At 52.0% G+C, this 26,732-nt stretch overlaps 1 protein-coding gene across 3 annotated transcripts; it reads right to left on the reverse strand.

Annotated features, from left to right (window-relative positions):
- Positions 1–205: 205 nt before the first annotated feature.
- Positions 206–26,732, reverse strand: LOC140397028 (heparan sulfate glucosamine 3-O-sulfotransferase 1-like). 3 transcript variants are annotated; one of them, XM_072486073.1, is made up of 3 exons: positions 26,559–26,732; positions 9,871–10,164; positions 206–2,879 (listed from the first exon to the last, which is right to left on the reverse strand). In XM_072486073.1, exons 2-3 carry the CDS (start codon positions 10,036–10,038, stop codon positions 2,085–2,087), a joined length of 963 nt encoding a protein of 320 aa, XP_072342174.1. In that variant the 5' UTR covers positions 10,039–10,164; positions 26,559–26,732; the 3' UTR covers positions 206–2,084. The 3 variants fall into 3 exon arrangements, with proteins under 3 accessions (XP_072342174.1, XP_072342172.1, XP_072342173.1); XM_072486071.1 differs by lacking the exon at positions 26,559–26,732 and adding an exon at positions 24,461–24,831; XM_072486072.1 differs by lacking the exon at positions 26,559–26,732 and adding an exon at positions 23,797–24,113.

A 26,732-nucleotide genomic window follows, 5' to 3' on the forward strand; every position in this document is an offset into this window, starting at 1 on the left:
ACATCTTCGCTCAACTCCTCCACAATCTCCTCGCAAAGCTCGTTGTCAATCGTCGATTACGTGTTGGTATCGCTCTTCCTTTCAAATTCTTATCCTGGTTTTCAAATCCGTCCTTGGTCTCGTCTCTCCGTATCTGATTTGCCGGTGGCAGTCATTTTAAATGTTCGGTATCGGCCCGGCTTACATTTAATTAATCGGAAAGAAGTCAGTGTAATATTTATTGACCCAAAACCGAGACAGTTACAAAACGGTGAAGACATTGGAGGGAAAACGGAACCAATAAAAGTCATTCTGTTCTGTGGCAGATTGAGGATGTGCCTGCACAGTGGCTGTATAAGAAAGACGTATTACGCTGTTAAACATATACTTCAAGTGGAATGGACAAAGTGTAACTTTCTGTGCCACGTTTTGCTCATGTCTACCACCCCAGTCATAGAATCACAGAATCCCGACGGTGCAGAAGGAGGCCACTTGGCCCATCGAGTCTGCACGACCCTCCGAAAGAGCACCCTCCCGCTCTATCTCTATCCCACCCAACCTGCACATCTTTGGTCACTGAGGGGCAATTTATCACAGCCAATCCACTTAACCTGCCCATCGTTTGGACTGTGGAGCCCCCGGAGGAAACCCACGCAGACACGGGGAGAACGTGCCAACTCCACACAGACAGTCACCCGAGGCTTTCATCGAACCCGGGTCCCCGGCGCTGTGAGGCAGCAGTGCTAACCACTGCGCCGCCCTCTGTTCGAAACCTGGTTGGACAGTGTCGATAGGGCCAATGTTCGCTGTCATTAAAGGATTGAGAATGGGGGGACACAGATTTGCAAAAGAATCAAATGCGTCGTGAGAAAATACTTCTTCACACAGCAAGTAGCTGGGGTCTGGAATGGACTTCCTGGGAATGTGGTGGAGGCGGGTTCAATCGAGGCATTAAGAAGCCTTTGGATTATTTGAATAGACACAATGTGCAAGAGGTAGGAAAATGGCACTGAGTCTTGAGGCTTGTTTGGAGAGCTAGTACAGACATAATAGGCCGAACGGTCTCCTTCTGCAGATAACTCGGAGGATTGTGGGGGCTGGAGGAGATACGGAGAGATGAGACCATGGAGGGATTTGAAAACAAGGATGAGAATTTGAAAAGCAAGGTGTTTCTTGACCAGGAGCCAGTGTGAGTCAATGACAATTCTGTGATTCTATGCCAATGAGTAAAAAGGTTCAATATCCCTCCAAAACACGGACAGGAAAGTGAAATACAAATGAACAGGCAGTGAGATTCTGCTGTCTGACAGAGGCAAACGTAGACTACTCCTCAATAGAAACCCGCACATTTTTGCACTTTCCCCTGCACGCACAGTCCTCGAAACCCGTGTCAGATTTGCGCTTATAGAATGGGGTAAACTCCCGCTCGGTGTTGGCCTGGTTACAATAGGAGGAAGCTGTAAAGCTTTAGGGCCCTGGTCCTTCATGCCGCCCAGCCTGTGGGAAACACCCAATGAAAGTGCAGAGAGCTACCGACCCAAACTGCAGCCCACTGACACTGAAGCGCTGGGAGAATTCCCCCCCCCTTGTGCCCGTGCTGTGCCTCTCATTTTACAAGGCGGCGATCGCATTTAAGAAATCCCAAAACGTTCCTCGGTCAACAGAGGGAGTTCCATCTCGTTTGTTTTTTTGAAAAATTTGTTTGAGGGATGTGGCCGCCGTTGGGCATTTTGTGCCCGCCCCTAATTGTCCCCTGAGAAAGCGCTCGCCACCCTCTCCCCGCGGGCAATTAGGGATGGGCAAGAATTTCCCGGTTCCGCCCATATCCCGCCAACAAAATGCCCCCTTTTTAAAGCGCTAAACCCAAAGGGTGGGATATTCCGGTCGTGCTCGCCCCAAGACCGGAATTTCTCGACCGGCGTAAAGTGGCCTTTAAGCAGTCCTTCAAATTGTCCGTCCGGCCTGAGACGGTTCCTGTGGCAGATGGGACTCGGAAATCGACCCGTGGGTCTCTCCAACGCTACGAATTTCGATCGTCTCTCTTTTTTGTCGATGGTGCTGTCAAGAGGCTGGCCAGGCTGGCGCCACGGCAGCGAAGCAGCCCCTCAGTGGATGAGCTGCCCCTCGCCCTGCGACAGGCACCAGCGGAATGTCCTGCCCACCATCCTGAAGAAGTTGGTGTTGTGCGCACGGAAGTAGCGGCAGAGCTGGGCCAGCACAGTCCCGTTCACGGCAGGGTGCGGACGCCCTTTGGACTGGTCGAGGCAGCGCTCGCGGCCCGCGCTCTGCAGGCAGTAGAAACCTTTGGTCTGGTTGAAGTAGAAGTTGGAGGGCTGGATGCGAGGGGGCAGCCGGAGGAAGCTCTCCACCCTCTGCAGCTCCGACAGCGGATCCGCGATCAGGAGATCTCCGTCGACGATGTGGATTTGGTGCAGCGGGAAGCGCTCGAGCCAGGCCGCCAGGTGGACATCGTAGAGGCTCCGCTGGACAGCTTTGTACCTGCTGTTCAATTTCCCGTTCCTCACCAGGATGTCTTCCACTGGCTCGTAGGCCTTGTGGCGCTCCTTCCTGTTGTACAGCACCTGGGTGTAGTCGGATATGACTCGCTCTGCAGGGTCGCGGACAATGAGCAGGAGGCGGGTCGAGCTGTTCATGCTGTAAATCCTGTCGGGGGCCTTGGCAGAGGTGAAGTAGCCAGGGGTCTTCTCCACGGTGACCTGGCTGGGCAGAGACGCTGGCATCTGCGCACGGTACCAGGCGAAGCCCTTGCGGTAATTCTCGTCCCAGTCGAAGAAGTGGACTTCGGCCTTGGCCACCACGACATCCGGGTGAATGTTCAGCATCTCCAAGAGGGCCCGAGTGCCTCCTTTCCGCACCCCGATGATAATGGTCTGGGGCACCTGTCGGGACAAATTTGTCATGTGTTAGTACATTCGCTTGGCATTATGGGGGCCAGGCCTGGGGAGGAAGGGAAGGGGACATACGCCATAACATCGTAAGACGTAGGTGCAGAAGTAAGCCATTCGGCCCATCGAGTCTGCTCCGCCATTCAATGAGATCATGACTGATCTGATAGCTCCACTTTACCGCCTTATCCCTAAACCCTCGATTCCCTTACTGATTAAAAATCTGTCTCGGCCTTGACCATAACGACCCAGCCTCTGCAGCTCTCTGCGGTAAAGAATTCCACAGATTCACTCCCCTCTGAGAGAAGAAATTCCTCCTCGTCTCTGTCTTCAATGGACGACCCCTTACTCTGAGATGATGCCCTCTGGTCCTAGACTCTCCCACAAGAGGAAACAGCTCTCAGCATCGACCCTATCAATCCCTCCCAGAATCCTCTATGTCTCAATAAGGTCGACTCTCATTCTTCTAAACGCCAATGAGAACTCAACCTCTCCTCATAAAATCCCACCCTACCCGGGATCAACCGAGTGAACCTTCTCCACACTGCCTCCAATGCCCGTCTATCTTTCCTCAGATAAGGGGACCAAAACTGTTCACGGTATTCCAGGTAATGTCTAACTAGCGCCCTGTATAGTTTTAGCTGGACTTCCCTATTTTTAGACTCCATTCCCTTTGAAATAAAGGCCAACATTCCTTTTGCCTTCCCGATTATCTGCTGAACTTTGAATCATAGAATTCTTACAGTGCAGGAGGCTAATTGGCCCATTGTCTCTGCACCAATCCTTTGAAAGACCATCTTCCCTCTGCCGAATCTCTCACCTTATCCCTGTAACCTATCCAACCATTCAACACAGGGAAATTTATCATGGCCTACACATCTTTGGACCGTGGGAGGAAACCGGAGCACCCGGAGGAAACCCACGCAGACACGGGGAGAACATGCAAACTCCACACAGTCACCCGAGGCCGGAATCAAACCCGCAGTACTTTTTTTTAAATTTAGAGTACCCAATTATTTTTTCTTCCAATTAAGGGGCAATTTAGCATGGCCAATCCACCTACCTAGCGCCTTTGATAGGTTAGATAGTAGAGCGGAGGACTGTAGAAGCCAAACTCCGGAAATCCTCAGGTCGATTCCGGCTCGAAGGACATTTTGGGCAGCACAAGTGGCTAGCACTGTGGCTTCACAGCGCCAGGGTCCCAGGTTCGATTCCCCGCTGGGTCACTGTCTGTGTGGAGTCTGTACGTTCTCCCCGTGTCTGCGTGGGTTTCCTCCGGGTGCCCCGGTTTCCTCCCACAGTCCAAAGACGTGCAGGTTAGGTGGATTGGCCATGAGAAACTGCCCTTAGTGTCCAAAAAGGTTAGATGGGGTTATTGGGTTACGGGGATAGGGTGGAAGTGAAGGCTTAAGTGGGTCGGTGCAGACTCGATGGGCCGAATGGCCTCCTTCTGCACTGTATGTTCTATGTTCTAAGGTCATGTTGCTGTGTGTGGGGTTGTGCTGTGCACAAATTGGCTATGGCGTTTCCAGCACCTGCAGCATTGATACACCTCCTGCCCCCCCCATCAGTGCCTACTCTGGGCACCAACGGGGAAAATAACCCCGGGTAACAGTGATTCGCCCTCTGTACGTGCTGGATTTAATCGCATTCGGACTTTGACATTACGGGCCCGGGGGGGTGACCTCTGCTTCAAGTTGCCTCGTGTATTAGTGAAGCCTATCACCTTAGGCCTCCAAAATGAGAGCCCAAGTAATGTCATTTGAACGATGTACGTTGACCGAATTGCTCGGTGTGATGTTTAAAGAAACAATGTTGTTACGACCCCCTGGGCTAGTGCACGGTTAATAAGTGGGTCGGTGCAGACTCAGTGGGCCGAATGGCCTCCTTCTGCACTGTATGTTCTATGATCTATGTACCCTGCACATCTTTGGGTTGTGGGGGTGAAACCCGTGCAAACACGGGGAGAATGTGCAAACTCCACACGGACAGTGACCCAGGGCCGGGATTCGAACCCGGGTCCTCAGTGCCGCAGTTCCAGTGCTGATCACTGCCCAACGTGCCGCCCCCCCCGAGGCAGCAGTGCTAACCACTGTGTCGCTGTGCCACCCTTGCATGCTAGATTTTTATTATTCACACACGAGAACCCCCAAATGCCCCCGTGCTGCAACTTTCTGCAGTCTCCATTTAAACAATATTCAGCTTCTTTATTCTTCCTACCAAAGTGAATAACTTCGCCTTTTCCTACGTTATATTCCATGCAAAGTTTTCACCCACTCACTGACATGCCTACATTCCTCTGTAGACTCTTTGTGTCATCCCCAGCTATGTACAAAACACCGAAGTCCCATACTCGAGCAGGACCCGGGTGTAAAGTTGCGAAATCATGCTTTTTTTTAAGAATCAGAAAACAAAGGAAAGCACGAGAGAGGCATTGCGGTAAGGGATAAATCATTCACTGGGAGAACGAGGGTAGAGAGCAGGTGTCACTTCGACAGTGCTGTTCCTGTGAGTGAGACGGTGTAAATAATGACCGAGGGGAGTGGTTAACGTAGTGACGGAGGGCGGGGAATATGGGGCCCTGCCAGCAGAAGTACCAGGGCCCAAGATTTCTCCCCACCCACCACCCTGTACGGGACTTGAATCTCACTGAAAATAGATCCATGTCGCCAAAACTTTTCATCGTGCACTCACCTTGACAAAAGGCAAGAAGGCCAGATTCCAAACAGAACAAGGAGCGAAAAGGGGGGAGGGGTGGCTCTGATTGGTTGGCTACTCAACTCTGATTGGCTGAAGTGTTACCATGGCACAAGCAACAATACAATAATCAAATAGATGATCAACCTAATTGCGCTTAAATGTACAAACCTGGTGACTATAATTATCACGCAACCAGGGGTCAAATGTGTCTTAAGAATTATTTATTAATTTCAATTGTGTTGTGACTCCGGGTCAAGTGGGGTTGGAATTGACCCCACACTAGCCCAGGGGGGATCATAACACAAGATATTAAGGAGGCTAATAGTAGGGCAGCACGGTGGCGCAGTGGGTTAGCCCTGCTGCCTCACGGCGCCGAGGTCCCAGGTTCGATCCCGACTCTGGGTCACTGTCCGTGTGGAGTTTGCACATTCTCCCTGTGCCTGCGTGGGTCTCGCCCCCACAACCCAAAGCAAGGTAGGTGGATTGAACACGCTAAATTGCCTCTTAATTGGAAAAAGAAATGAATTGGGTACTTTAAATTTATTTTTAAAAACAAAGGCTAATAGTATATTGACCTTTATCACAAGAGGATTTGAGTACAGGAGTTGTGAGGTTCTGCTTCAATGATCTAGGAGCTTGGTTAGACCACACCTGGAGCACTGTGAGCAGTTCTGGTCCCTTTAGCTTAGGAAGGACAGTATTGTCACAGAGCGAGTGGAACGAAGGTTCACCAGACTTGTCCTGGGGGTGGCGGGACTGTCCTATGAAGAGAGATTGGGGAAACTGGGCCTGTAATCACTCGAGTTTCAGTGACTGAGAGATGATCTCATTGAAACACGGGCAGCATGGTGGCACAGTGGTTAGCACTGTGGCCTCACAGCGCCAGGGTCCCAGGTTCGATTCCCCGCTGGGTCACTGTCTGTGCGGAGTCTGAACGTTGTCTGCGTGGGTTTTCTCCGGGTGCTCCGGTTTCCTCCCACAGTCCAAAGACATGCAGGTTAGGTGGATTGGCCATGATCAATTGTCATTAGTGACCAAAGAGTTAGGAGGGTTTATTGGGCTACGGGGATAGGGTGAGGGCTTAAGTGCGTTGGTGTAGACTCAATGGGCTTCTTCTGCACTGTATGTTCTATGTTCTAAACCGACAAAGTACTCAACGGGATAGACAGGGAGATGCAGGTAAGATGTTTGCCCTGGTTGTGGAGTCTAGAACCAGGAGATACAATTCCAAAATGGGGAGGGAAGATGCTTAGGAACAAGGTGAGGAGAAATTTCTTTACACAAAGGGTTGTGAATCTTTGGAATTATCTATCCCAGAGGGCTGGGGACGCTTGGTCACTGGGTATGTTTAAAGCAAAGAAATGGCAAACAAACTGAATAGTTACTTTGCATCAGTCTTCACGGTGGAAGACACCAGTGGGATGCCAGAGCTCCAGCAGAATCAGGGGACAGAGATGAGTGCAGTGATCATTACTAAGGAGAAGGTTCTGGGGAAACTGAAAGGTCTGAAGGTGGATAAATCACCTGGACCGGATGGACTACACCCCAGGGTTCTAAAAGAGATAGCTGAGGAAATTGTGGAGGCAATGGTGATGCTCTTTCAGGAATCACTGGAGGCAGGAAGGGTCCCAGAGGATTGGAAATGGCTAATGTAACACCACTGTTTAAGAAGGGAGGGAGGCAGCAGGCAGGAAATTATAGGCCGGTTAGCCTGACTTTGGTTGTTGGTAAGATTTTAGAGTCTGTTATTAAAGATGAAATCGCAAACTACTTGGAAGTGCATGGTAAAATAGGACTGAGTCAGCAAGGCTTTGTCAAGGGGAGGTCGTGTCTGACAAATCTGTCAGAGTTCTTTGAGAAGGTAACAAGGAAGTTAGACAAAGGAGAACCAGTGGGCAGCACAGTAGCACAGTGGTTAGCACAGTTGCTTCACAGCTCCATGGTCCCAGGTTCGATTCCCAGCTTGGGTCACTGTCTGTGCGGAGTCTGCACGTCCTCCCCGTGTCTGCGTGGGTTTCCTCCGGGTGCTCCGGTTTCCTCCCACGGCCCAAAGATGTGCAGGTTAGGTGGATTGGTCATGCTAAATTGCCCTTAGTGCCCAAAATGGTTGGGTGGGGTTACTGGGTTACAGGGATAGGGTGGGGGTTTGGGCTTCAGTAGGGGGCTCTTTCCAAGGGCCGGTGCAGACTCGATGGGCTGAATGGCCTCCACCTGCACTATAAATTCTATGAAAATTCTATGATGATGTGATTTATTTAGATTTCCAAAAGGCCTTTGACAAGGTGCCGCATAGGAGACTGTTAAATAAGTTAAAAGCCCATGGTGTTAAGGGTAAGATCCTGGCATGGATAGAGGATTGGCTGACTGGCAGAAGGCAGAGAGTGGGGAATAAAGGGGTCTTTTCCAGGATGGCAGTCGGTGACTAGTGGTGTGCCTCAGGGGTCGGTGCTGGGACCACAACTATTCACAATATACATTAATGATCTGGAAGAAGGAACTGAAGGCACTGTTGCTAAGTTTGCAGATGATACAAAGATCGGTAGAGGGACAGGTAGTATTGAGGAAGCAAGGGGGCTGCAGAAGGACTTGGACAGGCTAGCAGAGTGGGAAAAGAAGTGGCAGATGAACTACAATGAGGAAAAGTGTGAGGTTATGCACTTTGGAAGGAGGAATTTAGGCATAAACTATTTTCTAAATGGGGAATGCTTAGGAAATCAGAAGCACAAAGGGACTTGGGAGTCCTTGTTCACGATTCTCTTAAGGTTAATGTGCAGGTTCAGTCGGCAGTTAAGAAGGCAAATGCAATGTTAGCATTCATGTCGAGAGGGCTAGAATACGGGACCAGGGATGTACTTCTGAGGCTGGTCAGACCCCATTTGGAGTATTGTGAGCAGTTTTGGGCCTGTATCTAAGGAAGGATGTGCTGGCCTTGGAAAGGGTCCAGAGGAGGTTCACAAGAATGATCCCTGGAATGAAGAGCTTGTCATGTGAGGACCGGTTGAGGACTCTGGGTCTGTACTCGTTGGAGTTTAGAAGGATGAGGGGGGGATCTTATTGAAGCTTACAGGATACTGCGAGGCCTGGATAGAGTGGACGTGGAGAGGATGTTTCCACTTGTAGGAAAAACTAGAACCAGAGGACACAGCCTCAGACTGAAGGGACGATCCTTTTAAAACAGAGATGAGGAGTTTCTTCAGCCAGAGGACGGTGAATCTGTGGAACTCTTTGCCGCAGAAGGCTGTGGAGGCCAAATCACTGAGTGTCTTTAAGACAGAGATAGATAGGTTCTTGATTAATAAGGGGGTCAGGGGTTATACGGAGAAGGTAGGAGAATGGGGATGAGAAAAATATCAGCCATGATTGAATGGCGGAGTAGACTCGATGGGCCGAGTGGCCTAATTCTGCTCCTATGTCTAATGGAGGTTCCCGAGGCTGGAAGAGGTGCAGGAGAAGTGACAGCTGCCGAGTGGGAGTGAATTCAGCTCCATACAGGTGTGGGACTTTGTGCGCAAGGAGCTCCGCTCGTTCCCTCAGCTGCCAAGGATGGATAGATTGACAAGTCAGGTCGGGTTGAGGGAAGGGAAGGTGGTGGATATTTCTGGGTGGTTGTTCGAAATGGAGAAGCACACTATCCTGTGCCAGGATGAGTCTGATACAGTTTAATGTGGTGCACAGGGCTCATATTATGTGGGATCGTGTGACTGGGTTCTTCCCTGAGGTGGAGGACAGATGTGAGAGGTGTGCAAGTGGGCCTGCGAATCATGTCCATATGTTTGGGTCTTGCCCGAAGCTAGGGGGATTCTGGACCTCGACCTTCGAGACAACGTCGGAGATCGTGGGCGTGAGGATTGTGCCGTGTCCGTTGATGGTGATCTTGGAGTGGCCTGAGCTACTGGAAGAGGGCAGGGGGCTGATGTCGTGGCCTTTGCCACTTTAATATCACTCGGCGGCGAATTCAATTGGGGTGGAGGTCGGCGGTGCTATTGAAGGAGTAGGCGAGGTTGGGGGATATGGTACAATTGGAGAAAATTAAATTTGCTCTTCGAGGGTCAAAGGAGGGATTTTATGTAAGGTGGACGCTGTTTTTGCCTGTACTCAAGGGTCTGTTTATGGCTGGGTGGGGGGGGGGGGGGGGGAGGTGTGTGGGAAGGAGAGGTGTTTGGGGTGTTAGTTAAGGGGAGCAAAAGGGATCATATCATCGTCACATGGAGAGAATCTCTGTCTCAGGCTGGTCAGCTTCAGGAGTCGACTAAAGCAGTCAGTGGAAGGGTCACGAGATACAGACCTTGTGTGTGAAATTCACACCCAGAAAGGGCTGGAGGTGTTTCCTCAGACTTGGCAGACCCGGCTGGCGTCGGGGGTTTGAGAGCGCTGAGCCCGTGGGCTGGCCATTCGACAGTCGCAGAGGTACCCCGAGGAGAATGATCACCCCTCCAACAATTAACCGCAACATGTGGAGGGACGGTAGCAAGTCTCCAGCCAGCAGTACCTCAGCAGGACACGCCACAGAAGACGGCCATGGTGTTACTGTCCAAAATCCCCGTCGACTCCCGGGGAAAGGCCCACAGTCCAGCTCAAACTGTAAGTGGAAACAAAAGTCAAAGTATCAGGATTATTGACGCGCCTTGCATGGTACCAGCTAAGACAGAATCAGCCGTTTGTGCCAAATTATGGAGCTGGAATATATTGCTGTCAATCAGAACATTTTTACAAATGCGCCTCATCCTTGGTGATTGTGTGTCGGCCATTTTGAACTCTAAAATTTAAGTGATGGGGCGCGTTTTCCTCAGCATGGGTCAAAGGTCACATTAGAAACTAGCTACATGAAGGATTTGTAAAAAGCCGGGTGAGCCAAGAGTGGACACTCTAGAGTCATAGACGTTTACAGCATGGAAAGAGTCCCTTCGGCCCATCCCCGTGCCAGCCATCAAGCACCTATCTATTCTTAAAAAGAATTTTTTTTTAGAGTACCCAATTCTTTTTGTTAAGGGGCAACGGGGCTTGGTGCAAGTTCAGACACGGGGCGACAAGAGTTTTCGTAGACTTCAAGACTACACTTCATTTATCCAGGTTACATAGAAAGAGTAGAGGTGTTAATTTGGGCCTTGATTAAGGAGAGGAGATTTGATCATTATTAATGTAGCCAAATGTGTCGGAGTGTGTTGGGTGTAGAATGTGACAAGACATGAGCTAGAATATGATCCCCCCCCCATGACTGAACAGCCTATCAACACTGACTGAATGACTAGACCTCTGGAGCACATGGAGTCTCCCATGTAAGACAGAGAATAGGGGGAATTTCTTATCTCCGAGGTCGGGATTCTTCGCGTCGGTGGTTCTAGCGACGGGAGCAGACATATCGCACGAACTGGGGAGTCGGGTTTCATGTTTGCGTGAACGCATTACACGATTGTTCCATCCTTCCCCCCATACCCTGGCTCCTCTGTCACTATCTGGACACTGCCCTGGCTCCTCTGTCACTACCTGGACACTGCGCTGGCTCCTCTGTCACTACCTGGGCACTGCCCTGGCTCCTCTGTCATTACCTGGGCACTGCCCTGGCTCCTCTGTCACTATCTGGACACTGCGCTGGCTCCTCTGTCACTACCTGGGTACTGCCCTGGCTCCTCTGTCACTACCTGGACACTGCCCTGGCTCCTCTGTCACTACCTGGACACTGCCCTGGCTCCTCTGTCACTACCTGGACACTGCCCTGGCTCCTCTGTCACTACCTGGACACTGCCCTGGCTCCTCTGTCACTACCTGGGCACTGCCCTGGCTCCTCTGTCACTACCTGGACACTGCCCTGGATCCTCTGTCACTACCCTGGCCCACCTATCACTACCTGGCCACTACCCCGGCCCCTCTGTCACTGGGCAATACCCTGGCTCCTCTGTCACTGGACACTTCCCTGGCTCCTCTGTCACTGGGCACTATCCTGGCTCCTCTGTCACTGGGCACTTCCCTGGCCCCTCTGTCACTGGGCAATACCCTGGCTTCTCTGTCATTGGGCACTATCTTGGCTCCTCTGTCACTGGGCACTATCCTGGCTCCTCTGTCACTGGGCACTATCCTGGCTCCTCTGTCACTGGGCACTATCTTGGCTCCTCTGTCACTGGGCACTATCCTGGCCCCTCTGTCACTGGGCACTACCCTGGCCCCTCTGTCACTGGGCACTATCTTGGCTCCTCTGTCACTGGGCACTATCTTGGCTCCTCTGTCACTGGTCACTATCCTGGCCCCTCTGTCACTGGGCACTACCCTGGCCCCTCTGTCACTGGGCACTATCTTGGCTCCTCTGTCACTGGGCACTACCCTGGCTCCTCTGTCACTGGGCACTACCCTGGCTCCTCTGTCACTGGGCACTACCCTGGCTCCTTTGTCACTGGGCACTACCCTGGCCCCTCTGTCACTGGGCACTACCCTGGCTCCTCTGTCACTTGGCACTATCCTGGCTCCTCTGTCACTGGGCACTATCCTGGCTCCTCTGTCACTGGGCACTATCCTGGCCCCTCTGTCACTGGGCTCTACCCTGGCCCCTCTGTCACTGGGCAATACACTGGCCCCTCTGTCACTGGGCACTATCCTGGCCCCTCTGTCACTGGGCTCTACCCTGGCCCCTCTGTCACTGGGCACTATCCTGGCCCCTCTGTCACTGGGCTCTACCCTGGCTCCTCTGTCAATGGGCACTACCCTGGCTCCTCTGTCACTGGGCACTACCCTGGCTCCTTTGTCACTGGGCACTATCCTGGCCCCTCTGTCACTGGGCACTACACTGGCCCCTCTGTCACTGGGCACTATCTGTCCCCTCTGTCACTGGGCACTATCCTGGCCCCTCTGTCACTGGGCACTATCCTGGCCCCTCTGTCACTGGGCACTACCCTGGCCCCTCTGTCACTGGGCAATATCCTGGCCCCTCTGTCACTGGACACTATCCTGGCCCCTCTGTCACTGGGCACTATCCTGGCTCCTCTGTCACTGGGCACTATCCTGGCTCCTCTGTCACTGGGCACTACCCTGGCCCCCTGTCACTGGGCACTACCCTGGCCCCCCTTTCACTGGGCACTATCCTGGCTCCTCTGTCACTGGGCACTATCCTGGCTCCTCTGTCACTGGGCACTATCCTGGCTCCTCTGTCACTGGGCACTATCCTGGCTCCTCTGTCACTGGGCACTATCCTGGCTCCTCTGTCACTGGGCACTACCCTGGCCCCCTGTCACTGGGCACTACCCTGGCCCCCCTTTCACTGGGCACTATCCTGGCTCCTCTGTCACTGGGCACTATCCTGGCCCCTCTGTCACTGGACACTACCCTGGCTCCTCTGTCACTGGGCACTATCCTGGCCCATGTGTCACTGGGCACTATCCTGGCTCCTCTGTCACTGGGCACTATCCTGGCTCCTCTGTCACTGGGCACTACACTGGCCCCTCTGTCACTGGTCACTATCCTGGCCCCCTGTCACTGGGCACTACCCTGGCCCCCTGTCACTGGGCACTACCCTGGCCCCCCTGTCACTGGGCACTACCCTGGCCCCTCTGTCACTGGGCACTACCCTGGCTCCTCTGTCACTATTTTAAATTATTGCCCCATTTAAATCGTAACAATGAAAGCATTTGTATAGCTCAAACACAAAGCTGAGTCAGTCGCAATTCAAAAAACCCAACAGAGGACCTCATTGCTACAACGCTAGAGTTTGAAAGGTTGAATCCCAAATTTTACAAATTGAGGCATGGAGTACAAAGAAACAAGGATGTTATTGTGAACCTTTATAAAATGTTGGTGCAGCCTTACATGAGTATTGGGTCCAGTTTTGGGCACCACACTTCACGGCGGATGTGAATAATTCAGAGAGAGCGCAGAAAAGATTCACCAGAACAGTTCATGGGTTGAGGAGCTTCAGTTACGGGGATAGATTGGGGAAGTTGAGACTGTTCCCCTTGGAGACGAGAAGGTTGAGGAGATTTGATCGAGGCATTTAAATCATGAGACAGAGTCGATAGGGAGACTCTGTTCCATTGGTGGAAGGAGCGTGAATCAGAGGACACAGATTTAAGATGATTGGCTCGAGATCAGTGGCGACGGGAGGTGCGGTGGATTTAGAATTCACCGCCTCAAAGGACATGGGTGGCATGCTCAATCGAGGCTTTCAACGGGAAAAGCACTGAGTTCAGAAAGCGAAAATCAATTTGATAGGCTATCGGAGAAAGGACATGGGGATGGATCCAGCTTAGTTCCTCTTGGGAGTGCCAGCATGAACGTGAAAGGCAAATGGCCCATAGAGTCTCTCTATATGAGCTCCCTCCGGAGTCCTGGCCAATCTTTATCCCTCAATCACCTTTGTTTGCAGGGCACAGAATGGATGCCATGTTCCCAATATCTTTCAGATGTTCTTTCAGAGGGTCGGTCGATGGGCCGAGTGGCCTCCTTCTGCACTGTAGGGATTCCAAGGATCACAGCTTTGACTCGAAAAGCACATCACTGGTGTTTTGGGACGCTTTGGGGCACCTCTTGCATTTAGATTGGTTCCTTGAACTGGTTCTGCTGTACATCACATCAGTCTCGAGTGCGACTGTGAAATGTGGTCACATACCAATTACACATACCAATTAATTCCTAGCTAATTAAATCCTATCTCTGCACATATAGTTACAGAGAATACTATAATATATAACATAGGGAGAGAGTTAAGTTCAGAGGCAGATGCTTCATCTGATAATAATAATCTTTATTATTGTCACAAGTAGGCTTACATTAATACTGCAATGAAGTTACTGTGAAAAGCTCCTAGTCGCCACACTCCGGCCCCTGTTCGGGTCACTGAGGGAGAATTCAGAATGTCCAATTCACCTAACAGCACGTCTTTCGGGGACTTGTGGAAGGAAACCGGAGCCCCCGGAGGAAACCCACGGAGACACGGGGAGAACGTGCAGACTCCGCATAGACAGCGACCCAAGCAGGGAATCGAACCTGGGTCCCTGGTGTTGTGAGGCTGCAGTGCTAACCACTGCACCACCGTGATATGAATGTTAATGTGAGTGTTATCTGTTGTCCTGTTTGCAAATTGCCTCATGAGTGGGAATTCTTGTATCACACAGCATGCTCTTGTATCGGCGTGCATTTGAAGTCGCAATTGGGCTATGGCTCAAACATTGCCCAGTGACCAGTTGTTAAGTGTGAGCTGAGACACTAGAGGGCAGCACTAGCTTGGCCCTGACTCAAATTATTTCTCTGTCCCGCAAGAGGAAACCGAGAATGGCATTGCAGAGACCAGAAGGGAGGAGGTCACTTGGCCCATCGAGTTTGTGCTGGTCCTTTTGAAGAGTTTGTTCCACTGCACAACTCACTTCTCCTATCGTTGCAGGTTCTCTCCTTGAAGTATTTGTCCAATTTTCCTCCACAGATGCTGCTGGACCTGCTGAGTTGTTCCAATACTTCCTGCTTTGATAATAGTTGCAAATATATACGGCTTTATCATTAAAGGAGTAGAGTACAAAAGTTTAGAACTATACTGAACTACGCAAGTATCACACATCGTGTGGGCTGAGCCTTTGAGGGATTCAGTTCTGTCCGATCACGAAGCATGCCATTATTGACGACTAACTTTTCTGTAACTCCCTCACCTCATATCTTTCATAATCTGGGCTAGAAACCTGCCTGTCCCTGAAATTGGGCGGTCTTAAGCCCCGTTATTTTCTCCATTATGATGTCCTTACTTTGCTCTTTGACATGTTTGATTCTTGAGTATCATCGCCAATTGCGCTGTTCAAGTCAATGCACAACATAATTCCCCATTGTAATCCCATTTGGTTTCTGCGTCCCTCCACTCTGTCTGTGTTCATGTCTCGTTAATTACATTGTTACCTTTTGTTCATGTCAATTACATTGTTAAGATTGAGAGAAACATGTTTTGGGCATTAATCGTCTTTCAGCCCATATAAATAGGGGACAGCTGGGACACTGGGTTGAGTGGGAGAAGAGTTGGGAGGCTGAACAACTCAATAAAAGGCTCTGTGTCTTGGTATCAGCTTCAAGAACCAACTATCCGTTCCTACTCCTAAGCACAACTCAACTACGGATGATATGTGGACTTGAGGCTTAAACCTTTGCTATTCCGTAATTTTAGGGATGTTAATTCCTCCGTCTGTGTTGGAATGGAGGTGGGTGGGAGTTTAAAATGGCGGGCAGGACTCAATTCCAGAATTCCTTCCTCCATTCCCATTGGTGTGGGATAAAGGAACAGGTAACGAACCCCGCATTCTTGCCTGTTTCAACTCCATCCTATTTCCATTAAAACAAGCCCATTTTGGCAGGAGATACAGTTCACAACATTTCAAAGGAGTCTTGACCCATGAGGGAAACCTAGCCTGGATTTGGAAACCGTTTGCAGGTGAGTTCAAAAGCTGTGGACATCTTTACATGTCATAATGTAATAGTGTATGACGGCTATCTGTTCCTTTCTGCTCCACCACTTAAAACATTTTAAATTTTCCAGCTCTAGCGGCTTTGCTGACGCAGCTGTGCCATGGTGACCCATTTTGAATGCTTGGCTGAGGTGCAAACCCCGCTAAACTGATTCAGCTCAGCAAGGGTTGTTGAGCCAGCCGTCAAGGGGACCATGAGTTTTGATTTGCATGAGTTTTATCTGCCCCTAGGAGGATTATGTGTTTGATTGGCTGTGTGTTTGATTGACAGTACTATGAGAAGTTAATAGTGCTAAGGTACTTTGAAGAGCCTGTTGAAGAATATGTGTTTTCAATATTGCGCTGAATGACCAACTTCAATCTCATTAAATCCGTCAGCTCCCTAATCATAGAATCCCTACAGTGCAGAACGAGGCCATTCAGCCGATCAAGACTGCACCGTCACTCTACAAGAGCACCCTACCGAGGCCCAATCCCCCCTCATCACTGTAACCCCACCTAAACTTTTGACACTAAGGGGCAATTTTGCACGGCCAATCCACCTAACCTGCACATCTTTGGACACTAAGGGGCAATTTAGCACGGCCAATCCACTTAACCTGCACATCTTTGGACACTAAGGGGCAATTTTGCACGGCCAATCCACCTAACCTGCACATCTTTGGACACTAAAGGGCAATTTAGCATGGCCAATCCACCTAACCTGCACATCTTTGGACACTAAAGGGCAATTTAGCATGGCCAATCCACCTAACCTGCACATCTTTGGACACTAAGGGGCAATTTAGCATGGCCAGTCCACCTAACCTGCACATAGGGGCTGGGTTAGCACACTGGGCTAAATCGCTGGCTTTCAAAGCAGGCCAGCAGCACGGTTCAATTCCCGTACCAGCCTCCCCGAACCGGCGCCGGAATGTGGCGACTAGGGGCTTTTCACAATAACTTCATTTGAAGCCTACTTGTGCCAATAAGCGATTTTCATTCATTTTCATTTTCATTTCACCTTTGGACTGTGGGAGGAAACCGGAGCTCTCGGAGGAAACCCACGCAGACACGGGGGAGAACGTGCAGACTCCACACAGACAGTCACAAGTGGCCGGAATCGAACCCGGGTCCCTGACACTGTGAGGCAGCAGTGCTAATCACCGTGCCGCCAACCGCACAAATTTTGTCCGTGAATCCCTGCCGGACACGTCAATCGGAGCCTCAAGGGTCCGCAGAACACTGCTCGGAAAACCTTGCTCAACAATATTGTGTCGCGCCGCCTTGTGTGTGGCAATGGACAACTTTGTCCCCATAATTGCTGAGTGCCTTTTTGTGGCCAGAACGTGCAAATGTGATTATGAAAGTGGCAGTTTCTCAAACTCGTCGCCACCGTTGGGGTCACTTCAAATTTATTGAGTGCTTACAGTTGGAATGTTGCAAAGACGATGCTGTTAAACTTCTGAAGGTGCCCAGTCTGAACAGGAGACATCGCCAGCTGCCTCTAGCTGGTGTCTCAGGAGTGGAATAATGCCACTGTGCGCAGTGTGGACAAAGAACCTTGTCAAAACAGCGAGGGTAAAGCAAGTCTGGAGCTCAATGAAACGTTACAATTGAAATTCAGCTCCACAATGCTCTGGAGTTCAGTGAACTTCCAGTCCCGTCTGTCACGGCCCTCGGGGTGCCCATGCTGAGCGACGTGCCAGGGCGGGCACTGCCAGGGCGGGCACTGCCAATGCGCACACCTGAACTCCATAGAATCCCTACCGTGCAGAAGGAGACCATTTGGCCCACTGAGCACCAACCCTCCGAGAGAGCGCCCTACCTAGACCCACTACCCCTTTGGGACACTAAGGGGCAATTTAGCGCGGCCAATCCACCTAACCTGCATGGCGCTGGACTGTGGGAGGAAACCGGAGCACCCGGAGGAAACCCACGCAGACACGGGGAGAACGTGCAGCCTCCGCACAGTCACCCAAGGCCAGAATTGAACCCCAGTTCCTGGTACCTCTCTCTCTCTCTTTATCCCTGGCGCTGTGAGGCAGCAGTGCTAACCATTGTGTCACAGTGCCTCCCAAACTGTCCTAACAATCACTCTGATCGTTGCGAAACTTGACCTGTACAAATCCACTGGATGCCTCCCAGCTGTTCACCTACAGGAGGTATTTCCCCCAACAACCTCGCCACATGCTTTTCTGAAAGTGCTTCTCTCCTCCCCTCATCCTCTTCTCTCTCCCCTCGCCCGGTCCTCCTCCCTCTTCCAGCAGCTCGTCCTACTCTTTGTGACCTCTCTCTCTCCTTCAGGTTGCAGTCCAAGTGGGATTGCAAAGCAGGTGTGGGAGCGAATGACGTGTGCCCATCCCGTGCAGCCATGCATGTGGGTACGCCACTCTCCCTGTTGGCATCAGCTCTCGGGGGGTGGGGGAGAGTGAGGGTGGAACCACCAAAATACACATCTCGAGCCAGTAGAAGTTGACCAGCGACTGGACTGACAGTCGGCGATGGTACTGGTGGGGCTGTTGGTCTTGGTGGGGACAGGAGAGGTCGGTAGCTGTGATACCGAGCTGACAAGTGACAGTGTCTGGGTCAAACCAGTGCCACATGCTTCATCTTGGGGGCAAGGTGGTGCCTGAGAGCACCCATGAAATGAGCGTATCGGTCGTTTTTGCAGCCGAGACTTTACAAGAACGAATAGTCTGCCCAGAGGTGGTGATGGATTAAATAGGAGGTGCATCGTACTAAAGCCGTGACAAACAGGCAAAAGGCGAATAATTTAACACTGCTACCAGCGATCAAGAAGTACCAGATTCAGAGGCAAAGGCTCTGAAGGATGCCCCGAGGATGTTGAAATTGCTCTCAATGAGGTTGAGGGGGCGCCTCTCCAAGCCAATTTATTTGCTGTCATGACTGCAAAGCTGTTGGGAAATGCTAACCATTCCCTCCACCAGGACGCACAAAAGGGCCTGAGCTCACTCACTGAGCAAGCTGCCTGTTCGAATAAATGGAGTGATCAGTCGCGACAGTGGCAGCTGTGCACGGGGAGCTTCAGGCCTGCCGGTGTACCTTCAAGCCTTTGAGAAAGGGCCGACCACAACAGCGCATTAACAAGGCCAGCAGGAGACTCATTAGCCCGTTCAACCATCAAGATCTACTTATTAGTTAGTGTATAGTAACGAAGGCTGGAAGCAACCTCAATTAATGAATTAATGGCTAGAGAAAAGTGAGGTAACACAGACACAATTGTAGCCCTTGGGAACACCTGAGTTGGTGCCTGGGCCTACGTTCCTCAGGTTGCGTAGAGGCCACAGGGGCGATTCTCCGAGCCCCACGCCGGGCCGGAGAATCCGCGCCACGCGCCCCGATGCCGGCGCGGGATTCTCCGAGGTGCGGAGAATCGGCTCCATTTGCGCCGTCGCGTTTGGCGCGCTGCGGGCCGCTGGAATCGCCGATTCTCTGGCCCAGATGCGCCAAGCGGCCACGCCGATACGACAGAGTCCCGCTGGCGCCGTTCACCCCTAGTCGCTGCCGGCGGGAACTCTGCGCGAACGGTCAGGGGGCGGCCTGTGGGGGAGGAGGGGGGCTCCTTCGCCGGGGGGCCCTCCGATGGAGTCTGGCCCATGATCGGGGTCCAACGATCAGTGGGCCGGCCTCTCCCCCCCCCGGGCCTACTTCCCTGCGCAGCCGGCCCCTGAACACCGACGCCATGTCGAGTCAGGGCTGGCGCGCTGAAGAGGTTCCCCGCGGGTTGGCGTGACGCCCAATTGGCACCGCTAAAGGAGGCTGGAACGGTGTGAACCACTCCAGCACCATGCTGGCCCCCTGTGGGGGACAGAATCGGTTCTACCCGGGCCTGGTTCGTGCCGTCGTGAAACGCGACAGCGTTGACGACGACGCAAACACTTGGGCCCCATATTGGAGAATCGCCTCCTATGTTTCCACCGTCACTCCCAAAATCATCTCCCGGTTTTACACTTTCAATTCCACTCCAGAGTTAGAATCATAGAATCCCTCCAGTGCAGAAAGAGGCCATTCGGCCCATTGAGTCCACACCGATTCTCCAGAAGAGCACCCGACCTCGGCCCAATTCCCCCCGCCCTATCCCATTGATAATGGTCAATCCCACCTAACCTGCACATCTTTGGACTGTGGGAGGAAACCGGAGCCCCCGGAGGAAACCCACACACACACGGGGAGAACGTGCAGACTCCGCACAGACAGTGACCCAAGCCGGGAATCGAACCCGGGGCCCTGGCGCTGTGAGGCAGCATGCTACCCACCATGACACCGTGCCGCCCACAAAGCGTGAGCAATGCACAGGACCCTGAGATTCGAAGATGAGCAGTTTAAATGGATTGGCCATGCGACAGTTGCCACATTTGTGTCTGTACGGAGTCTCCCCGTGTCTGCGCGGGTTTCCTCCGGGTGCTCCGGTTTCCTCCCACAAGTTCGTTAGGTGAATTGGACATTCGGAATTCTCCCTCTGTGTACCCGAACAGGCGCCGGAATGTGGCGACGAGGGGATTTTCACAGTAACTTCATTGCAGTGTTAATGTAAGCCTACTTGTGACACTAATAAAGATTATTGTTTAATTCAAGCCGCTTCTTACTCTTCTAAATTCTAGTAGATACAAACCTAACCTCTCCAAACCTTTCCTCACAAGACAACCCACCCATTCCTGGTGTTAGTCTAGTAAACCTCTTCTGAACTGCTTTCAACACTGTTATGGGCCAGGGTTTAGAGAACCCCAAAGTGTATCATGGAGTTCACCTGACCCACAACTTTTACTAGATTGTGGTATGGGGAGCACACGGCCCACTCTACAGGAGTGGGACAGCAGAAATGGAAAAGTATTTTTTAAAGCAAAACAATGTTTATTCTATGAACTCAAGTTAACCTTTTTAAAACATACATCTTAGCAACCACCAATTCAAATACAACCCCCAAAGACTGCAACACTTAAGTAATCCTTACTTTCCTTTTAATATCCATAAGACTTAAAACATCTTTCACCAGAAGCACATTAGTTTCTCATTCACTACTGAGAACATTTATTATTCTGAATTCACCAAATGATCAAGAGATAGTCTTTTGATGGCAGAGAGAACAGTAGTACCTATCTGTGTCATCAGCAGATTGAGATCCTGGTACTGATATTGAGTCTCGTTCTCTCTGCGCTCCCTCATTCCTGGCCTAGTGGCCATCCCCCGACTTTAACCGCTTCCCCCATGTGGCGGCCACGAGAACGCTTAGGGCGTCAATCCGCTCGCTCCCCCTATCCACCTCGCCCCCTTAAAGAGGCTCCATTGGTCGAACATCTCTTTATGTGGCTTGCTGCAGGGTCGCCTTGGGGTCTGCAAGTTGTTGCTGGCTTTCAGGAGGAGAGCAGGAGAGGGAGGGATAAAGAGGTGGAGAGGGCTTCGGGAAGGAATTCCACAACTGAGGAACAGTTGAAATCTTATTTGTCCACATTGCTGCAAATAGGACACCCAGCTTACAGGAAAAGAATATGGGGCGGGATTCTCCGAGCCCCCGCACTGCAATCGCGCCCGGCGCGGGGGCGGAGAATGGGGCATCGGACCCGCGATGCCTTCGCACGATTCTCCGGTGACCGCAGAATCGCCGCCAGCTGGACGCGCGCGGTGGATGCGCCGCTCGTCGGGGCCGTTGAAAGAAGCCCCCGCGGCGATTCTCCGCGGTCGACCGGCCGAGTTCCCGCCGGCGTGGCTCACATATGGTTCCACCCGGCGGGACCACCCGGCTGGGGTGGACATCCTGGTGGGAGGGCGGGGGGGGGGATCCGTCACCGGGGGGGGGCCTCCACGACGGCCAGGCACACAATCGGGGGACACCGATCGGCAGCCCGCTGTGATCTGGGGGAGGCCTACCTTTTTCCGCGCGGCCCGCTGTGTGGGTACGCCATGTCGCGCGGGGCCACGCCGCAGGCAGCCGACACGCGTATGCGCGGACCCACGGCTGGAAGTGCAGGGCTCCGTATCGGCAGCAGGAGCATTTTTGTTAAAAAGTCCGGAGTGATTCGCGCCTGTTTTCTGGCGGGCGTGGGGACATTTATATCCCAGCAGCAGAGAACGAGAGGTCACAGATACAGGTTGAGAGGCGGTAGATTGAGAACTGAGATGAGGAGGAACTACTTCTCGTAGAGGGTGGTGAAGTTGTGGAACTCGCTGCCCCACAGTGCGGTGGAGTCCGAATCATTAAATGGTTTCAAGATTAAAAACGGGTTAAAGGGATATGGGGAAGAGGTCGGGAGGTGGATTTGAGACCAGGAAGAGATCAGTCCTGATCTGAGTGAATGGCGGAGCAGGTTCGAGGGGCTGAATGGCCCACTTCTGCTCCTAATTCCTGTTGCGATGTACACAATGACGTGATCAATACGAGCAGGACTAGGCCACTAGGAGATCATAGATGACTGGGGAGCTGGTATAGCTCAGTCGGCTGGCCAGCTGCTTCGTGATGCGGAGTGAGGTCAGCAGCGTCAGTTCGATTCCCGTACCTGCCCGGCCTTCTCAACCTCGCCCCTCGCCTGAGGTGTGGTGACCCTCAGGTTAAATCACCAACAGTCAACTCTCCCCCTCAAAGGGGACAGCAGTCATAAAATTATGGAAGCCCTACATTGCAGAAGGAGGCAATTTGGCCCATCGAGTCTGTCCCAATCCTTTGAAAGGGCACCCTGTCTAATCCTAATCCCGCACCCTATTTCTGCTATTCCCCCCCCTAAGGGGCAATTTAGCATGGCCAATCAATCTAACCTGCATATGTTTGCACTAAGAGGAACCCGGAGGAAACCCACGCACACAAGGGGAGGATGTGCAGACTCCGCACAGACAGTGACCCAAGCCGCAATCGAACCTGGGACCCTGGCGTTGTGAGGCAGCAGCGCTAACCATCCTGCCATCATCTGGGACTAAGGTGACCTGGTTGCGGCCTTAACCGCGCATTTGCACCTGCCACCCACCCCCCCCCCCCCGATAATCTTTCACCCCCTTCCGTGCAACAGGTACATTCGAAGAACAGGAAGATAGCAAAGTGCAGCATTTCATTCAACTTGTCTCTACACCAATCTTTCCCCTCTGCTCCTCTCTGTCTGTACCTCTCTCTCTCTGTACCTCTCTCTCTCCCTCCGGTACCTCTCTCTCTCTCTCTGTATCTCTATCTCTCTCTGTATCTCTCTCTCTGTACCTCTCTCTCTCTCTCCCTCCGGTACCTCTCTCTCTCTCTCTGTACCTCTCTCTCTCTGTATCTCTCTCTCTGTACCTCTCTCTCTCTCTCCCTCCGGTACCTCTCTCTCTCTCTCTGTACCTCTCTCTCTCTGTATCTCTCTCTCTGTACCCCTCTCTCTCTGTATCTCTCTCTCTGTACCCCTCTCTCTCTGTATCTCTATCTCTCTCTGTACCTCTCTCTCTCCCTCCGTACCTCTCTCTCTCTCTGTACCTTTCTCTCTCTCTCTCTCTCTCTCTCCGTACCTCTCTCTCTCTCCCTCCGTACCTCTCTCTCTCTCTGTACCTCTCTCTCCTTACCTCTCTCTCTCCCTCCGTACCTCTCTCTCTCTCTGTACCTCTCTCTCTCTGTGTACCTCTCTCTCTCTCTCTGTACCTCTCTCTCTCCCTCCGTACCTCTCTCTCTCTCTCTCTGTACCTCTCTCTCTCTCTGTACCTCTCTCTCTCTCTCCGTACCTCTCTCCCTCTCTGTACCTCTCTCTCTCTGTACCCCCCCCCCCCTCCCCCCCCTCTCTCTCCCTCTATCTCACACACACTCTTTCCTTCTATTCCTTTCTCTCTGGAGTACATACCTTGAACACATTAACGTTGTCACAAGTTTGAAGAAGGTCTTTTTACATTTCTTCGTCACCTGATATCCAAACTGGAGTGTCTTAAGACCAGTAATGAGCCCAAAGATCATTCTCCCAGCCTCGTCCATTAATAAGTTACAAATCTGCACAGGTCGCTCACAGGAAGACAATGTGGCATTGTACGATTCTCACGCCGGGTTAGAAATGGTTCCACACACTCCGAAACTGCCAGAAGGATTTGAGAGTGGGGCTTCCCTCTCCCGTTGGTCAGTCCTGTTGAGGAGCGAGCGGCTAAAGCAGAGTGGGCACACAGACACCTCCACAAGGGCCTGTCCGCCCCCATTCGCCCTCTCTAGGTGCTATGGGAGAGGGAACGCTGCCACCTCTCCCTGCCTGGCACTGCCCCGCCACACTTCCAGCACGCGACCCTCCCCAATCGGGGACAGGCGGGTGCCCGTTTCGAAATACCGGGCAGGGTTCCCCATGCCACCCTGGCCTCAGAGGAGGGCTGGCATTCACTGGCAGCCCGCCCTGCCAGCTAATGCGAGGAGCACATTCTCACACCCCTTTTCCCAGCGTGGTTCAGAGAAAACAGACACACTTGTCTCACAGAGCTGAGAAATCGCGGCGTTAGAAGCAAGCAGAATTGGAAAGGGTGAATTACCTGAGAAGTGAGGCGGTGCCCATTGCCCTGAAGTCAGACGGGTATGGTTTGCTCCGGGAACCCGCCTGGGTTGTTCCTCCGACAGGGGTTTGGCTGGCGTTGTGAGACACACACACACACAAAGAGATTCCTGCTCCTTTTGTGGTCTGTCAGGAGTCAGAGCCGCTCGGAGTGAGCTCACACTCACACAGTGGCAGGGATTGCTTCCCCACCCCCGCTCCTCCCTATATTCGATCCATGGGGAAAAGGTATTTCCTTCTCTTCCCCGGCAGCTGTTCACTGAGCACTCTTCCCGTAAGCACCCCCGGACAGACAGAGCTTCAGTAACTCCCTCCTTTAGGTGACTCAATCGCACATCAACATCATGCACGACAGTCCCAAGGCAAAACTGAATGTCTGGCTGGACGTCAAACAGGTGACCCGCACGCCCCGTTGCACTGTCAGAGGGTCAGTACTGAGGGAGAGCTGCACTGTCAGAGGGTCAGTACTGAGGGAGAGCTTCACTGTCAGAGGGTCAGTACTGAGGGAGTGCTGCACTGTCAGAGGGTCAGTACTGAGGGAGTGCTGCACTGTCAGAGGGTCAGTACTGAGGGAGTGCCGCACTGTCAGAGGGCCAGTACTGAGGGAGTGCTGCACTGTCAGAGGGTCAGTACTGAGGGAGTGCCGCACTGTCAGAGGGTCAGTACTGAGGGAGAGCTGCACTGTCAGAGGGTCAGTACTGAGGGAGTGCTGCACTGTCAGAGGGTCAGTACTAAGGGAGTGCTGCACTGTCAGAGGGTCAGTACTAAGGGAGTGCTGCACTGTCAGAGGGTCAGTATCGAGGGAGAGCTTCACTGTCAGAGGGTCAGTACTGAGGGAGTGCTGCACTGTCAGTGGGCCAGTACTGAGGGAGTGCTGCACTGTCAGAGGGTCAGTACTGAGGGAGTGCTGCACTGTCAGAGGATCAGTACTGAGGGTGTGCTGCACTGTCAGAGGGTCAGTACTGAGGGAGTGCTGCACTGTCAGAGGGTCCGTACTGAGGGAGTGCTGCACTGTCAGCAGCGCCATCTTCCGGTGAAACATTAAACAGAGGCCTCGCAGAGGAACTTAAAGTATCTCGCGACACTGTTTGAATGCAAGGAGAATGGATGTTCGCCAAGTACCCTGGCCAATATGCAAGTCTCAACATCACTCGCATCACATTGCTTTGTGCGGGATCTTGCTGAGAGATGGCTTTCCCAGGGTGAATACAGTTTTTTTAAAAAATCGCATCGTTCAGTCCCGCTAGACCAAGGTGATCTGGCCGGGGAATCATGACAGGAGTTGCTCTCTTACTGAGTAATGCATACTTTAAAACATCTCCTTCTCAAAGCTTTCACACTCACCAGTTTTTCGGTGAGGTTTACCTGTACCGAGACACCATGTCCAGGAATCTAACTAAACATCCCTGGCTCAGAAAGCTCCATTCAATTAACATCAGCTCTCTGACAGCTCTTAAAATCTCCACCTCGTCGGGAATGCGGCAGTTAAATGGTGACTAAAAATTGACAGCAACTTGCATCAATCTTTTTTTTTATTTCATGTTTTTTTAAATTTAGAGTATCCAATTTTTGTTTGCAATTAAGGGGCAATTTAGCGTGGCCAATCCACCAACCCTGCACATCTTTGGGTTGTGGGGGTGAGACCCACCCAGACACGGGGAGAATGTGCAAACTCCACACAGACAGTGACCCGGGGCCGGGATTCGAACCCGGGTCCTCGGCGCCGTGAGGCAGCAGTGCTAACCACTGTGCCACCGTGCTGCCCATTACTTGCATCAATCTCATGCCTGCTGTGAGCTCTAAGCAAGGGGTATTCGCAAACAATCTTTGACAGCGAGATAGCGGGAGAGATAAAAACCTAGTGAAAGAGGGAGGTTTTAACGACCATTGGAGAGCATGAGAGAGAGAAAGGTAGAGAGGTGTAGGGAAAGGATTGCCTGGGAGCCAGGCATCTGAGATGGATGGAGCGATTCAAATCGATCTTATTCCCATGGAGCAGCGATTTACGATTAATAGTACATCGAATTGCAAGGGGTACTGTCGACATGTTACCCGGGTGTGCACATTCGGGAACATACCTGTATCCAAGAACACTTTGGTCCAAAATCTTAAACGTCTCCCCCTAGTTCTTGTCGACCTGATCCAAGCTGGCCATAATCTTGTCCATCGCGGTCAAATCTTCCCCCTCCACAGCCTTCAGTTCAAGGAGAACGGACCTCTTCATCTGCTCTACTAACCTGCAAATGACCTCA

This window comes from Scyliorhinus torazame, chromosome 20, assembly GCF_047496885.1.
Source record: "Scyliorhinus torazame isolate Kashiwa2021f chromosome 20, sScyTor2.1, whole genome shotgun sequence".
In the NCBI taxonomy this organism is placed as follows: domain Eukaryota; kingdom Metazoa; phylum Chordata; class Chondrichthyes; order Carcharhiniformes; family Scyliorhinidae; genus Scyliorhinus; species Scyliorhinus torazame.

What these genes read in the sequence shown, in the direction of transcription:
- LOC140397028 (XM_072486073.1), bottom strand. Translation starts at nt 10,038, where the DNA reads ATGTTGCGGTTAATTGTTGGAGGGGTGATCATTCTCCTCGGGGTACCT. An exon ending in GTGTGAATTTCACACACAAG is followed by an intron (nt 2,880 to 9,870) that starts GTCTGTATCTCG and finishes TTGTCCCGACAG; the next exon opens with GTGCCCCAGACCATTATCAT.